General features: G+C 35.4%; 4 protein-coding genes across 15 annotated transcripts in view; 2 read left to right on the top strand and 2 right to left on the bottom strand.

Moving 5' to 3' along the window:
• Positions 1-4,344, top strand: part of cic (Putative transcription factor capicua) — a 66,507-nt gene extending 62,163 nt beyond the window's left edge. For all 9 annotated transcript variants that reach the window (XM_067353647.1, XM_067353646.1, XM_012360256.2 and 6 more), the window contains one exon: positions 72-4,344. In XM_067353647.1, the coding sequence (XP_067209748.1) occupies positions 72-142 (71 nt within the window). In that variant the 3' untranslated portion in view covers positions 143-4,344. The remainder of the gene's footprint in view (positions 1-71) is intronic.
• Positions 4,345-5,185: 841 nt separating this feature from the next.
• Positions 5,186-8,295, bottom strand: SerRS (Seryl-tRNA synthetase). The gene is made up of 5 exons (XM_012360259.2): positions 7,507-8,295; positions 7,140-7,424; positions 6,847-7,068; positions 6,511-6,767; positions 5,186-6,424 (listed from the first exon to the last, which is right to left on the bottom strand). The coding sequence occupies exons 1-5, from the start codon at positions 7,966-7,968 to the stop codon at positions 6,169-6,171; spliced, it is 1,482 nt and encodes a 493-aa protein (XP_012215682.1). The 5' UTR covers positions 7,969-8,295; the 3' UTR covers positions 5,186-6,168.
• Positions 8,296-9,080: 785 nt separating this feature from the next.
• LOC105668081 (F-box/LRR-repeat protein 2) lies at positions 9,081-15,135 on the top strand. Of its 4 annotated transcripts, XM_067353650.1 has the most exons (8): positions 9,082-9,240; positions 9,312-9,418; positions 9,529-9,599; positions 11,935-12,062; positions 12,391-12,671; positions 12,781-13,286; positions 14,003-14,279; positions 14,366-15,135. In XM_067353650.1, the coding sequence occupies exons 2-8, from the start codon at positions 9,352-9,354 to the stop codon at positions 14,938-14,940; spliced, it is 1,905 nt and encodes a 634-aa protein (XP_067209751.1). In that variant the 5' UTR covers positions 9,082-9,240; positions 9,312-9,351; the 3' UTR covers positions 14,941-15,135. The 4 variants fall into 4 exon arrangements, with proteins under 4 accessions (XP_067209749.1, XP_067209751.1, XP_067209752.1 ...); XM_067353648.1 differs by having other exon boundaries at positions 9,081-9,418; XM_067353651.1 differs by lacking the exon at positions 9,529-9,599 and having other exon boundaries at positions 9,084-9,418.
• On the bottom strand, positions 9,250-11,637 carry LOC136999474 (jerky protein homolog-like). The gene is made up of 2 exons (XM_067353653.1): positions 11,226-11,637; positions 9,250-11,107 (listed from the first exon to the last, which is right to left on the bottom strand). The coding sequence occupies exon 2, from the start codon at positions 11,082-11,084 to the stop codon at positions 9,807-9,809; it is 1,278 nt and encodes a 425-aa protein (XP_067209754.1). The 5' UTR covers positions 11,085-11,107; positions 11,226-11,637; the 3' UTR covers positions 9,250-9,806.
• Positions 15,136-15,829: the final 694 nt, after the last annotated feature.

Raw genomic sequence — 15,829 nt, 5'->3', positions numbered from 1 at the left:
GAAAGACGCGCACGGTCCCTCGTCCTCCTTATCGCATTACAACTTATTTCATTCGACGTTTCTCTTTTCAGATACATTGATCGCTCCTCCGACATCGATGGGAGCTCCACATTCACTGCCCGTAAGCAGTAGTGGTAGCTAGCACCCACGTGCCAACTGTGATACTATGCATCCCCTTGCTCCGCAACACGAGTACATCATTATCCTTTGAAAAGCAAAGTGTTTTACTAGAGAGAAGCCGTTAGTGCGCACTTGTCCTTCGGACCTTGTCAAGTGCCGCAAAAAAGGCTTTAGTGCAATTTTAAATTACGATACGAAACTTGGTGCGATAACTTAGCCGGCATGTCGCGATGTGTTGATATACGAGTATCAGATCCGATTTTTTGTATATATAATATTTCAAGTATTAACTGTTTATCAAGATATCAGCTGCTCTCTTGGGAGTATGTGTTCGGACAATCTGTGTTCGCGATCGTCGTTAAACGACGAGATGAAGAGAAAATTTATCAATATTTCTGCAGTAGACAAGTTTCAAAACTTGGCGATTTGTGTTTTTCTTCCGCGAACCCGGCTTTCACGCGAGACTTTACAGACATAATGTCTCGTCGAGTGGCGAATAACGTAATACATAGTAACGAATGTCATGCAAGATGAACATGGCTATGTAAATTTACATAGCCGTTAAACTGTGCAATTCTTACAGGACGAACTCGCTCTTTGAAGACGGAAAGACAAAATTGCATTGCAGTTCTAAAAATGGTTTAAAAAGAAAATGAGAACGATAATGAATATAATATTATTTTGCTCCGCAATTCTTGATTATGCAATTGATATTTCTACATCAACACGTCCTGCGTGATTCGCGGAAAGGCCTAAGCCGTTGTTAAATATTGTTGAAAATATGAAATGAGATTCATAGAGAAAGAGAAAAGGTAAAGGAGAGAGAGACAGAGAGAAAGAATCATAATCGGAAATATTATGCGACATAGAATTAATGTATCATTATAAAATGAGATCAGAGTTTATATACTTTAGTTATACTTTATATATCATATACGAGTCCCAGAAAAAACTATAGAACGAAAAAATCGCGATAAGAACTGCACCAAATTTGTGTATTACACTCATCGGGGAGATGTTTATTTCACTTGTAAATATTGCGGAACGATCTTGAGGCAGAAGATATCTGAACAGTTGAAGTATATCTGCAATTCTCTATTTAAAGAAATATTAAAAGCAACGCATTCTCTTGACCGATAGATTATAAATACCGGAGATATAAAAAGAAAAAAACCGTGCCATTGTGCGGCGACAAAGCGAAGGGAATGTAATGCGCTGTAATTCCCGTACTAGTGAAGGAATGATTGTTAGATAATTCTTGATATAAATAATATGTAATATGTTTTCCGACACTATTGAAAGTACTTATTCTACTGTTTTTTAGACCTTTGCTAAGATTCAACGCGCTAATCGCATATTTTATAAGTATTTTAAAAGCGGTCTATCTTTATTCTTTTTTTTCCATTTTTTTCATTTATCTTATTTTTTTCTCTTTTTTTTTTGGCCTTAGATTTAAGTGTTTTTACACAGGCTGTATTTTTTTTCCATTTTTTTTTTGGCCGTGACAAATACATATTTTATTATTATCTCTGTTGCACGTGTCAAGTACTTAATATGTACTGTATGAAGAGACGAGAACAAAATCTATTCGTTGTTAAGGTTTCAAATATCGATGCCGATCAACAATTGGTGGTAATTATCTTCAATAGTAGCGCGTTGAAAAGTAAAAAGAGCGTATACTTTTATTAAAATATAAATGTTTATAATGAATTTGTATTATATATGAAAGGGGATCAGTGTTGTTGTTATAGCATGCATTTTAATAAGTTTATTCTCTTTATTATACATAAACGGTACGACGTGTATCGCGTCTGTTTTAACATCTTTTACTGATCCAACGTTTTTCCCTCCTTTTTTACGTTGTTAAAGCTCTCAGAGTTATTGCGTTGAATTTTAGCAAGGATTGTTGAATTTGGCTGTAAAATAGATTATGTAATTAGTGATATGTTTATAAAAAAAAAAGAAGCGCGCATCTTGGAAGATTAGTCTCGCGCCACGGCACGTATATGTAGTGAAAATATGAGACAGTGTCTATTATACATATTTTGTAAATAGAACCACACAATATATTAACTATATATATATATATAAAAAAATATATATATATATATATAAATTTATGTGTGTGTGTATGCGTGAGTGCGTGTATGTGTGCGTGTAAATTGCAAATATACAGATAGAATATATGATATTGTAATTTGTAGAACTATAATTACGAAGAAAAGCGCAAGCAGGATTAAGCTTAGAATAATTGCAGATTATGGGCTTTCTTTTGTAGTGGATTCTTGTGCTCGGGACGGTCCTCCCACCCTTCTCCAAAGTTAATCCTTTTTCCTAAATGCTTAGGATATATTATTGTTTGTATATAATATAATTATATTATTATCCTATCGTCTCTTTGATTTATCATTTTTTATCGAGCGTTTAAGCGCACTTAGCGGCAAACTGTAACTGTAGGAAGAGGGAAACTTAAAGCCTGGATTGATCCTGTGTGATGCTTTTCATATCACCGGCGTTATTCGATATTAATGTCCAATTCTGTCGAATCGTTTTCATTTTGAGCTCTCGCTTCAGATTCGCAAGACAGGCCATTTTAATGCGTTTTAAAACGATTTTTATGGTGCGAGCAATTGAAATTTCGAAACGTAATCATTGTAATTGTGAGAAAACATTCTAAAATTGCACACGTGCGTTCAACATCGTGAAGTGTGCGAGTGCGTTACTTTTACTTAATTCGCCTGAATTCTAATTCGAATTACCACGAATTATCCGATTGGATATGTTCAATGTATGAGATTCGTATCGAATTTTTTTAAAAAGATATTTTATCATAAAATATTTTAAATACGAATGCTCAAGTCTTAATGTGTATTTATGCTTCATGCACGAGGGACCTGCTCTCTTTTGCAGGATCCAGTGAATTTGTCAAGTGTCTGTGTGTTTACATTTACTCTCTCTCTTAGCAATAATGAAGAGATTTCGTCCATCAACAAGTTATTTATATGTTAAGTGTCACTTATCTCACACATGCACTCTTTGTAACAGCTTCTTAGAAACGCATAGTTTCTATATATATATATATCGGCATACCATTTCTTCGTTTTAGATGAAACAGGATCTTAACAGGGTTTGAATATCTCTCACGTTAGCTCATCTCAAAGAATTAACAACAAAACAAAAAAAAATACTATATTTTGTACTTGCGTAAACTCTAGCGAACTACTTTCCAGTATTTTCTAAGATTCTTCAAAATGCTTTGATATATATCTTCTTCCCCGTTCATTTCACATGGTGATGAAATACGTTCCATGATTTAGCAGCCATGAATGTGACTGTGATCTAGAAAAAACAGAAGTAAAGTAAAAAAAGTGGCGGCTACTCTGTGCTGACTATTTCTTCACCACATGACTTTCTTCCCGTGTGTACTTCTCTTCCTCTTTATATTTCTTCCTCAATGTATAAATGAATATGCACTGAATCGAGCGCTTTACAACACTTCTCCTCTCTTTTTTTTTTATTTTTTTTTATCTTACGTTAGATGTATATTTTTACTATTCTTAGCCGCTGTACGATGTACATCGTAATACGCATTATTCTTATTACGTCTTGTTTAATTTTGAAATATTTTTAAAAAACTGTTATGTAATTATATATCAGTCAAGATTAATGTGTATGGAAATATATGAAGCATACAAAAAAAAAACAGTAAATACCATAGATAGAAGTTGTGAACACAATGACTATACGTATCCAATGCAGTGAATCTTCACGTCGGACGCATCGGCGCATTGTACGCGACGTACGTGCATATACATGTGTGGGGACGATGAGAAATATAAATATATAAATATATATAAACGCAAATATATATGCATATATATACATATATACTAGAATGTATGTAAATATATGTACTTATATATACATATACATAAATGTATAAAAAAAAACTTAATTGCAGTCGCATATATGACATATTATGGTATATAGATTATTATATGTATTATAGGAGAAACTATTATATATTTGGCTAAGGCATTAAAATCTGCACCAATCCAAACGAGATGCACAGTTCGCTTTGTATTCTGAGACACACGATCGACTAACATCTCCTTTTATCTCATTCATTTCAGTGTCGCAAAGAAAGATCTCCGGATATAATTGTATCGGCGTATTTGTGTAAGTTTCGTGGAGAAAAAAAAAAAAAAAAAAAGAGGAAAAGAAGCTGCACACGTACCGTACAACACATGCGCGCGCCCGCGCTTAAATGTTATTCTATAGCTTACTCTATCCAACTACCGATGCGTGATGTAGAAAGAAAGAGAGAGAGAGAGATATTACACACGGCATCGACGGATCATTTCGGAGGGATCATTCTTTTATACCGCATACTCTATCTGTAACTGTTTATTTACCGGTTTTTACCATTGTGCCTCTATCGATATATCTCGGGATTCACAATTGTTTTCAGTGTATCACGCTGAATGCAAGCCAAGCGCGTACGCGGATGAGACGATAGCGAGATTGGCAGATTTTAATACTGACGCCCGTATATGAGAACCAGTTGTTGGACCAAATTGCCGGTGTGTGGCCGTTTTGAAACTTAGAAATGCGTTACTTTTTCTAAGAAGTGATTCGAATGAGAGCAGAAAGTGGGACGAGAAAATTATTCGCACGGCACTGTAATATTCAGGTTGCTGGAACGCAATCGATGCACCGATTATGTACTTAGCACAATTGATATCGTAATAGAAATGTTTTATTTGTATCTACATACGACGTAAAATTTAAGTGCGTTTTCTTTCCTGATTCGTGAAAAAGAATCTGCTGTAACGAAACAGGTTTGTAATCTTCGATTGAGAGCTTGGAAATGTTTGAGAGTCGTTTGGAGTCGTCGTGGATTTTTTTTATTAAAAAAAATATATACACATTAACTTTTTGTTCGATATGATTTTCTCGGAATCGCGTCGCATAACGCTACATTGTGTGTCAAATCTTTTTGTCGCACATTTCTATATCTCACATTTTATAATATCATCAAAGTTGTTTCTCTGCTCACTAATAAATCGTAGTATGGCCGCAATGTGGAATTAGAGGAAAATTTTTATCGTATTATTTCAGTGGAGACATGTTGCTGCAAATGATGATAATTTACTATGTGAAGTGTATTATATGAAAAATCTACTCGCGTAACATTATGTGTGTAAAGGCTATATTTTATTATAAGATGGGAATAGAGCAAAAAAAATGTGTGGTGGATTATCTCATGCCTGGCCAAAGTATTATTATACCGATAATGTAATATTACAATCAGTTTAATAGAGTGGCATGTGTTTTTCTTCCAGTAAATATAAACCATCGCTGAGAAACGATAACTTGTTGGCGAAACGCATAAAGTAATTTTTTCTCCAATATACACAAGTGCATTGTTCTTAGGGAGACATTTTAATGGCCTGTGTACGTTAGCATTAAGAATACTGATAATTGTAAAAAAAAAAAGGGAAAAAGAAGATTCATAACACATTACCGATTACAAGTTTTCAGGAAGTAGATAAAAAATTATGGAATATATATATACAAAAAAAAATATTCTTCATCAAATGTATATATTACAGAATCATATATATTATATACTAATGTCTGATTATAAAATATTGAAGAAGTGTTATCAAATAAAATGTTGTAATCTGTGTTGACAATCGCCAATGTTATAAACTTGACACGATCGTTAATGGATACATGCCTTCTTCAAAGATTTTATCCCAACATTTGGAGACAATTGTCGAGCGTTCAAATAATTTTTGTTTCCAGAATCGGCCAGAGGAAATTTTTTTATACAGTTATCGAATTAAGAAAACGGATGAAGAGAGGATAAGTGAAGAATTTTTGAGAGAAATATTCGTGTATATATTTTCTCAAGTAATTGTTACAGTTGCGTGATCCGATCAAATTGCGATAGAATATTTGGAAAAATGCAATTTAAAATCAGTAGATAGACAATCTTTTGCTTCATTGTCATAATTATTGTCATAATTATTGAAGCGATTGTTACTTCGACATATTTTCCTTCTGCTTTTTCTGTTTCTTCGTTTCGACCTCATCGATGGGCGCAGGTTTGACGAATGGAATTTCACTTTCGTATTCGGAGGGCATGTATTCCGCCAGAACTTTCGGCACTTTTATGCCAACTTCCGTTTGATGTACTTCCAGAATTGCGCAAATTACGCGTGTCACGGCGCACATCGTTGCGTTCAACATGTGAACATAGTCTGTTGTGGTGTTCATTTTCTTCGTTTGACCGTATCTGCAATTAAACGAGTGTCAAATTGTTGCTTATAAATTGTAAAATAATAATATCAGTTTTGACACACGCAGCATACATATATTTACCTAACTAGTAATCTTCTAGCTTGGTAATCTAAACAATTGCTACACGACACGAGTTCACGAAATGCACCAGATCCGGGAAACCAGGCTTCTAGATCCAACTTCTTGGAGGCTGCATGATTTAACGCACCGGATACGATATTAACTATACGATAAGGAATGTCTAGAGCTTGATAAAACTCCTCCGCATTGGAAATCATTTCTTCCATCATCTCCCAAGATTTGTTGTCGTGCGGCGAGGTTAGGCAGAATTGCTCTACCTATAAGTGAAAAGAGAACGAACGCTCATTCAACTTGCCGCTTTGTTCAATAAGCGGGTTTCCATTCAGGTATAAATACCTTCTCAAATTGATGTACTCTGAAAATACCTCTAGTATCTCGTCCGTGAGAACCAACTTCCTGTCTGAAACAAGTAGAGATTCCAGCATATTTTATTGGTAAAGCGCTTTCGGCTATCCATTCGCCCCTGTGAAAGGCTGCTATCGGTTGCTCAGATGTAGCGATAAGATATTTCTCTTCCATTTCCTTGTCCTCATTACGCTCACTGCCTTTGCCGATGACCTATCGGGATAAAGCATGGTAATTATTGTCCTCGTATCAAGTTCCTCTCTCACATAATTTCTCACAAATACCTTGTACAACTCTTCATCAAATTGAGAAAGCTGCGCTACTTCTTGCATCGCATCTTTCCGCATAATGAACGGAGTATAAAGAGGTTTATAACCTCTTTTAAGTAATTTTCTTAATGCAAATTGTATTAAAGACTGTTGGAGAAAGACCACTGGTCCAGTGAGAAAATAACCTCGTCCACCAGACACACTTGTGCCGCGTTCTCCATCCATTCCATCGATCATGTGAATCAAGTCAACGTGCGAGTAATTTTTCCTCTCAGTGCAATTCCCCCAAGTTCTCTCTATCTGAAATGAGAGAGCAGATGTTACAAACCAATAATTACAGGTTGTTGAAATTGCAAACAAAATCAGAAACAATTATACATACTTTGTTTTCTTCTTCATCATTGCTGACAGGCACCGATGCGTGCAAATGATTTCCTACTTCCCTGAGCGCGCTATTCCTCTCTGATTCAATTATTTTTAAACTCTCGTCATTTTTCTGTACAGCCTCGTCGATGAGAGTGCGTATTCTCTTGATTTGCGTTATTGTTAATGCCTTCAAGTTCTCAGAGGTCAAGTTATCGAGATCGTCGGCAATCGCTTGAGGTACGGTGTCGTCATCGCCGAGCGGTTCCTTCTTCTTCATCCTTTCGCCAATTTCTTTGCTGCACAAGTTCTTCAGCTTGTTGAAATTATCAGCGCGATGTCGCAATTGCCGCCAGTGTTTATCCTTTTCGATTACAGTATCCACCAGTTGTACATTTTTGAAACGTTTTTTCTGATTTTCTCGGATCTTTTCCGGATCGAAACCTTTATCCTTGCGGAAGAAATCTAGGTCCAAAACCATTTTTTTACGTTTGACAATTCTTCGTGTCAGAGAAGACCTGCTCACACGTGGTACTTAACCAGCTGTCGCGAGATTACGTGATGTATTATGTTCGAGATGTGCACTTTTTATTTGCAATATATTTAATTACAAAGAGTTACAATTCAATTTCATCACGAGGAGACTTTGTTGTTTGACAGCGATCAATAATCCACTCTTAAATTCTTATAAAATCTTCAAAGATAATCTCAATCGATGTTAACTGATGACAACGACTAGAGAATTGAATCACTGAACTATATATATATACCGGAATGCTGCCATGCTACGTATATTGGCGACTAGCATAGATGTAGTGGAGTATAGATTGCTCATGACACGTTCGCAGAGTGTCGAGAATTTAGAAAGAGTAAGAAGACTTTTGGCCGGTATTCATAATCTGTTCTTATATTTAAGATTGTCTTAAATATTGTCTTAAAATGCTACGAACCAATCAAAAAGCCATATTAGTATCTTAAGACGACGATGACGACGACTTAAGACGATCTTAAATATAAGAAATGACTATGAATACCGTCCAATACTCCTCCCAGCCGAATTGAAAAGAGATGGCGATTCTATTGAAACTCTGTTGCGTTCTCTATTGACTGTAACAATGCATTTCCTTGAAAGTTGAAGTTTATTGAACCATGATTTTCTGTTAATAAAAGTCTCAAAATATTCAGATCTTTTTTCTTTACTCAAAAAGATTTTTTTTTCTTTTTTTTGGAAATAAAGAAAAAGGCCTGGCAGAGCCATCTGGCCTTAGTTAAAAAGAATTTCACGTATGAATACATCGCCATCTGGAGTTATCCGAGTCGAATTATTTAGCAATAAGAACTCGGACGGAGGCAATGCTGCCAGAAACGAGCGGCGGCATCACACTAATCAACCGAGAACCGATGACGTCACCCTATCCGTGTGAGCTCGACCCGGTCGACCAATGGAAGAGAACGCCGTCTTCCTTCCACCAAGCCGACGCAACAGACGGTCTGTTGCGTCGGCTCGGTGGAAGGAAGACGGCGTTCTCTTCTATTGGTCGACCGGGTCGAGCTCACACGGATAGGGTGACGTCATCGGTTTTCCGTTGTATTAGTGTGATGCCGCCGCTCGTTTCTGGCAGCATTGGACGGAGGTCTAGTATTGTGGACACAGCCGACACAGCCCTTAAAAGTATGGATAACGTTGTGGACACAGGTCTTTAGAAAGAGATTATTATTCCTATAGTTATGACTTCCTAATTATTTATGCAAGGTAGTGTGAAATTGTTATCTGTTTTTTTACAAATGAAAGAAAGCTAAGCGTATAAAATTGATTGACATAAGAAGGAATAAGGTGTCCGAGTTTCCAAAGTAGAAATCAACGATGGACGACATCATAGAATTTAATTATGCTGAAATGCTTCTACACTTAAGTAGTGCCGCTTCAGACGGTAAATCTTATTTTTGTTCACGTTTGTATGATTTTATGTTTACATGTTCTTGAATTTTTCTTTTATCAAATTTTTTTCCCCCGAAATTTACGTATTTATTTTTTGTTCAGATCACTTGGGTGCAGAAACAATAGACGGCGTGCCGATACGAAAATTATTTGTCAGCAATTTGGCCGATAGGGTTTGTGTTTTTCTCAGTTTTTATGCAATACAGTAGAATCTCGTTTATCCGAGGTAATGTGGGGAGAGCGTACATCGGATAATCGAAATCTCGGATAATACGTAACACAGATATAATTAAAAGGTTTTTTATTTTTATGTATGTATGAATTTGAAAAAATGCAATATGATCAGATATACATACAACATATGTATAAAGATATAAGAATTATAACGAATGCACATTATTTTTATGCGTCACTAGCTTAACAAAGTCAGTAATACGAGACTGTTTTAATTTGCTCATGCGTTTTTTAGCTGCAATATCTCTCCATCTTTTTATTAATAAGAGGTCACTTGCAGTAGCTTCTGATTGTTCCTCAACATATTTAAGAGTTAATTCAAGAGCGTTTAATCCTTCTTCATGACTGACGTACTGACTTTCTTCCATTTCGTTATCTCCAGTTTCATCTGCAATTTCCTTTTCAGAATTAACGAGTTGGCAAATTTCATCGTCAGTAAGCTCATGTTCACAATCGTCACCATTAGCCCATTTATCAGTATCATTCTTCTCGACATTTGCACAACCAGGGATTTGCTGCATCATGCTATGCAAATCTATATTGTCTAGAACTTCATCGCTTTGGCTGTCAGAATTCAGAATTTTTGCCCATGATTTCTGTATTGTGGACCTTTGAATAGCATCCCAAGCTTGAGCTGACCAGTAAATCACATTTTTCATATTAATCGCAAGTAAGCACTCCTTAAATGTCTTGTTGTTACTGCTATTTTCTAGAAGTGTTTGAAGTAAGAAACGCCGGTAGTGAGTGTTTCTAATACTCCTTGATCCATTGGTTGTGCAATGGAAGTCACATTTGGTGGAAAAAATTTCACAACGATATTTCCACTTTTCAGAATTGACTCGTTTGGGTGAGATGGAGCATTGTCGAGTAAAAGAATGGCTTTTCTGAGAAGTCCATTTTTTTTTCAAGAATCTTTCAACTGAAGGAACAAATTCGTCGAAAAACCATTTTTGAAAAAGATCGCTACTCATCCAAGCATTCTTTTGATGAGCGTAGTACACTGGTAAAGCATCAGGTTTTATGTGTTTGATCGCTCTAGGTTTAGCTGATTTTCCAATACACATTAATGGAAGTTTGTGTGTTCCCGATGCATTACTACACGCTAAAATAGTAATTCTTTCCTTACTTTTTTTGTATCCCGGAGCAGTTGATTCTTCTCTCACAGCCAGTGTTTTGGAAGGCATCATTTTGTAATTTACGCCAGTCTCATCGCAATTGTAAATTTGATCTCTCTTGTAACCTTCTTCTGTAACAAGCTTATTGAATTCTTCTCTAAACTGATTCATTCCACTTCCATCAACTGATAATTTTTCGCCACAAATATTTAACTGACGAATACCGTGCCTCTTTTTCCACCTATCCAACCATCCACTGCTTGCAGTAAAAGTCTCACTTTCGTTAGGAAACTGTTTCGCAAACATCATAGCCTTTTGTTGTAAAATTGGGCCTGGAGAGGAGAAAGAGAAAGAAGGGTAATTTCTGCAAGTATTCATTGGCATAGTATTGTATGGAACAGAAATTCGCGAATCTCCATCAAATTTATCAAACATTGGTTCAAAGCATACCTGATATGGGTAGTCCATTTTCTCTCAGTTGAGTGAATCATAAGAATAAAGCTCTGTCTATTTTATCATACTCTGCAGTTTTCATTGTTTTACGATTTGTCATCGCATTGCATGATTTAGTTGCAAATCTTTCCAAATCGGCTCGCTTCCGACGCCAATCGTCTACGGTGGTCTCTCCAACTCCTAAATCAGCCGCGACTTTTCGAATAATTTCGCCACTATCCAATCTTTTTATTGCTTGTAATTTCTGCTCCACACTCACTACAATTTTTTTCCGTTTCTGAGCCATCACGACTCTAGGATCGGAACTGCTGCATTTGGTTTATAACACACAAGCTTGTACAAGTTTATGCATGTTGAAACAAAATAGCAACAACGAACTATACATACATACTTCGCGCGCCTACATGGCTTTGCTCCGTATTATCCGAGCTACCGCCTCGGTTAATGCGGAGTGCTCGGATGAATTCAGTGCCTCGGATTACGCGGAATGTCGGTTAATCGAAGCTCGGATAAACGAGGTTCTATTGTAATTACGTGCAGAGAACAAAAACGCTCGCACCACTGTTAAGCGACAGTGTGTTGTCTTTATATTCATGCAGATTTCCAAATCTATGAAATCTTTTGATGGGAACTCAATTGTTTTCTGAACGTAATTTTCATATTTTGACGATAATGCAATAATTAATAAGATTCGAATTTGTTACAGACAACTTTTAAAGATTTGCACACCAGCTTTTCTAAATATGGAAATGTTGAGAGTTGCTTCTTGCGTAGAAACCATGGCAAGAGAAACTATGCGTTTGTTACGTTTAGCAAAGTGACAGAGGCAATAAAGTAAATTAAAAAAAAATTACTAATAAATTATATTATTAGACGTACTGGTTGCATTGAGCAGAATTGCTTAGAAAGTGATTGGATCTGATTGGTGAATTTGAAATGCACCAATAAAATCCAATTGTTTAATAAGTGTTTTGTATTCTGCTGAATGCAGTCATAGGGCTTGTTCGTTTTAGCTGCACTGGGGCAGCTCTGGGTCTGCTCTAAACAAGATAATCTAAACAGGACAAACTATTTATCTGTCCTGTATTATCCTGTGTAGAGCAGACCCAGAGCAGCCCCAGTGTAGCTAAAACGAACAAGCCCATTGATAATCAATTTGTAGAGCCAGGTTAGACGGGGGCAGGAAGCAAATAAGATTACACAACAGAGATTTGAGAGTGATGCCTGCGGACTCTTGGCATCAGCCTGATAGCATAGAACACAAATTGTACACCATGGGAAAAGAATCGAACAAGAGTTCTGAAAAAAAGGTGAATGAACAATGTACTCAAGAATATCTGCAGAATGACACAAATAGAGTGTCCATTCATATACTGAATGACGATTGTCTCAGACATATTTTTCTATTTTTGCCAATTCTAGATAGAGTTCGTATAGAAAGAGGTGAGTGCTCTCTCAAATTTGTATTTGACATTCTACATATACAATATGCGTGTGTTTTTGTTACTTTTGTCAAAATAAATTTTGTACATGGTTTTGCTATTGTTTTCAGTTTGCAGGCGTTGGAGAATTTTAAGCCAAGACTCTTGGCACATGATGAAGACACTAGATCTCTCACCTTTGACATGGGGTTCCATGGGAAATAAAACAATTTCTACAGCTATACTTCGCAAAATATTGCTCAAATCTGGCAGGTTTCTCACACGAGTAAATCTATCCGAACCGATACATAATTTATCCCAAAGTACATTAACTATCGTTGGAAAGTTGTGTCCCAATCTTGAAAGCGTTGATGTTACTGGATTAACAGTTTGTGCGTCAGGCATACAAATGTTAGCGAAAAATTGTAGGAACATAACCAAGTTCAATTTAGGACCATCGTCATACAGCTGTGATAACGAATTGAAAGAGCTCTTTAAGCTAAATCAGAACTTGGAGCATCTTGCGATAACCAGAAACGGCGTCTTAGGCAAATGCTTATTATGGTTGCCGGCACAAACCGTGCATACAGTTATATTAGAGGGATGCGATTATGTTCAAGATAGTTGTGTTTCAACAGTAAGTCAAAATTCTTTCTAATTAATCAATAAGAGAATCAAATTACAATTGTTAATGTACAAGAAATAATATTTCTTGATTCTTTAATTTTTTTGAAAATTAATTACCAGTATGCTAGTATTTGGAGTCAGTAAAAATGAATTTTTGATCGAAATGTTCAAATTTAATATAACAGACCAAACAAACAAATTTAAAACATTATTCTATTTCCATCAAACTTGATTTTGAAGAGTTTTTATCTTTAAATTAAAATTTTGAAATTTTAATTTGTGCATATTACATTTCAATGTCAACAGATATGTTTGAGTTTCAATGAACAGATTTGTTTAGTTATTAATTGTTTTATTTTATGTTTTTTTATTCCTTCATTACAAAACTTAAAACGTTTTAATTTTATATAAACATGAAAAGTTTTTAAAACTTCCTAAAAAATTTCATATAAAATCTATTATTTTAAATTGTTAATTGCTATATTCTGTTTATGATTCAAGATTTTTTAAAATCTTGACTGCAAATTTGAATATAATGTTCCAAAAAACCCTGAATATACAATCTTTTAAATGTTTTATCTTTCAACAAATTAAACAAAGAACATTACGCACTATCATTTGCAGTTTGATTCTTATTTGCCGTTTTTCTATTACATTGATTAAGTATAAAATTGTTTTCTCCATTGATTTTACTATTCGACTAATACATGTAACCTTATATTGCAGGCATTGAAGAAGCTGGAAAATTTAAGACACCTTACAATAGATAATTGCATTGGTGTAGCAAAACACACATTCGAAACTATCAGCAAACACTGTCGAAATCTAAGAGTATTAGAGCTTAGTGGCGATTTTCCTTCCATGCAAACGGCGGATATGTTATATTTAACTCACCTTGCCAACCTGCAAGTTCTGAGAATCACAGATAATCCCAAAATATTGGATGAATTCCTTGCCAGTTTAGTATATCAGTGTCAGCAACTTACTTGTATAGACATTACAGGTGAAAATTACAATTAAATTATTTCTGTACATCAGCTCTATGTCAGCCGAACTATGATTTTTACTGTGAATTATTCTATCTAACAGGTTGCATCGGTGTGACTGATACCGGATTGGCAGCTATCGCTACATTAGCGAAGCTGGAAAAATTAACCATCAATAATTTGGATTGCGTCACCGACGACGGTTTGCAAAATATGTGCAATTTGAGGGAAATGCATTGCCAAAGATGTCCGCAAATTAAAGATCACGGCATGTCAATGCTGATTAAATCCTCGCCTCAGTTACAATTGTTGGATCTCTCCGGATGCGGAAATATTACTCATGCCACTCTCAAGACTGCCAAGGACGCTTGCAATGATCGATCCAATAACACGGTATTGAAGATGATTATTGGAGGGACGTCAATTTCCCCCGAATTGGACGGAGAGACGACCCAGCAGTCGTCTCCGCTTTTACAAATAGTGAATGTTGATTTGTCCACAACGCTGAGTGACTACATGCACGATATCGATGACGAATATGATATCGATGACACACATGAAGCAAATCTAATTGATTCCGTCGATTTCTGGTCATCCGATTTCGAGGATTATACAGACTCTTACGGATCAAATTTTTCGGGTTCAAATGGTTGGGATTCAGATTCTTCAAATTTCTAAAAATTAAATTAATTCGACGAATTTGTTTTGTTCTACGTTATCAGTTTTCTATAATTTAAGCGGATTTTTTTGTGAAGACATTGCTATAACTCAAAAGTGACTTAAGATGCTTGTTTTTTTGTAAATAACACTACAGTCAAATATTATGTAAGTTATTATTTCATAATGTAATAAAGTTCAGCGAACAAATATAAATTCGTATATATGTTTACTCCAAATTGATGCTAACTTGATTGTTTATACTTATACATTTTTTTTATTACAAATTAATTGTGATTTATGTAAATCATAGAGAATTATTGCATATAATATATACAGGGTGTTAGAAAAATGCCGAAATCCCTTAATATTTCGGAAACTAAGCATTTCCGAAAGAAATGTTTCGTATAAAAGTTGTAGAATTTTAAGTGGCACATTAGACAAAAAGTCAGTGACCTTGGCTAACGCTATTAAGGTCACATAAAAATCATTTTGAAATTTTTAAATGAAAACCCCTATTTTTTATTGCATTTTCTTGCAGTCGATCTCGAGAGCTTTTCAAAACACTATAATGAAGTTAAGAACTTTTCGAGTTATGAGGTTTGAAAGTTACGGTAGAGTAAGAAAGAAAGAGAATGACGCAACGCGCTTCTTTCTCTCTTACTCTGCCGTAACTTTCAAGCCTCATAACTCGAAAAGTTCTTTACGAAAAATAACTTCATTATAGTGTTTTGAAAAGCTCTCGAGATCGACTGCAAGAAAATGCAATAAAAAATAGGGGTTTTTATTTAAAAATTTCAAATTTCAATGATTTTTACGTAACAATAATAGCGCTAGCCAAGATCACACTGATATTTCTGTCTAACACACCACTTAAAACCCTACTTTTGTATGGAACATTTCTTTCGAA

This window comes from Linepithema humile, chromosome 4 (genome assembly GCF_040581485.1).
Source record: "Linepithema humile isolate Giens D197 chromosome 4, Lhum_UNIL_v1.0, whole genome shotgun sequence".
Taxonomy (NCBI): Eukaryota; Metazoa; Arthropoda; class Insecta; order Hymenoptera; family Formicidae; genus Linepithema; species Linepithema humile.
The sequence above is the reverse complement of the archived record's forward strand: the minus strand, read 5'-3'. Positions and strand labels throughout refer to the sequence as shown.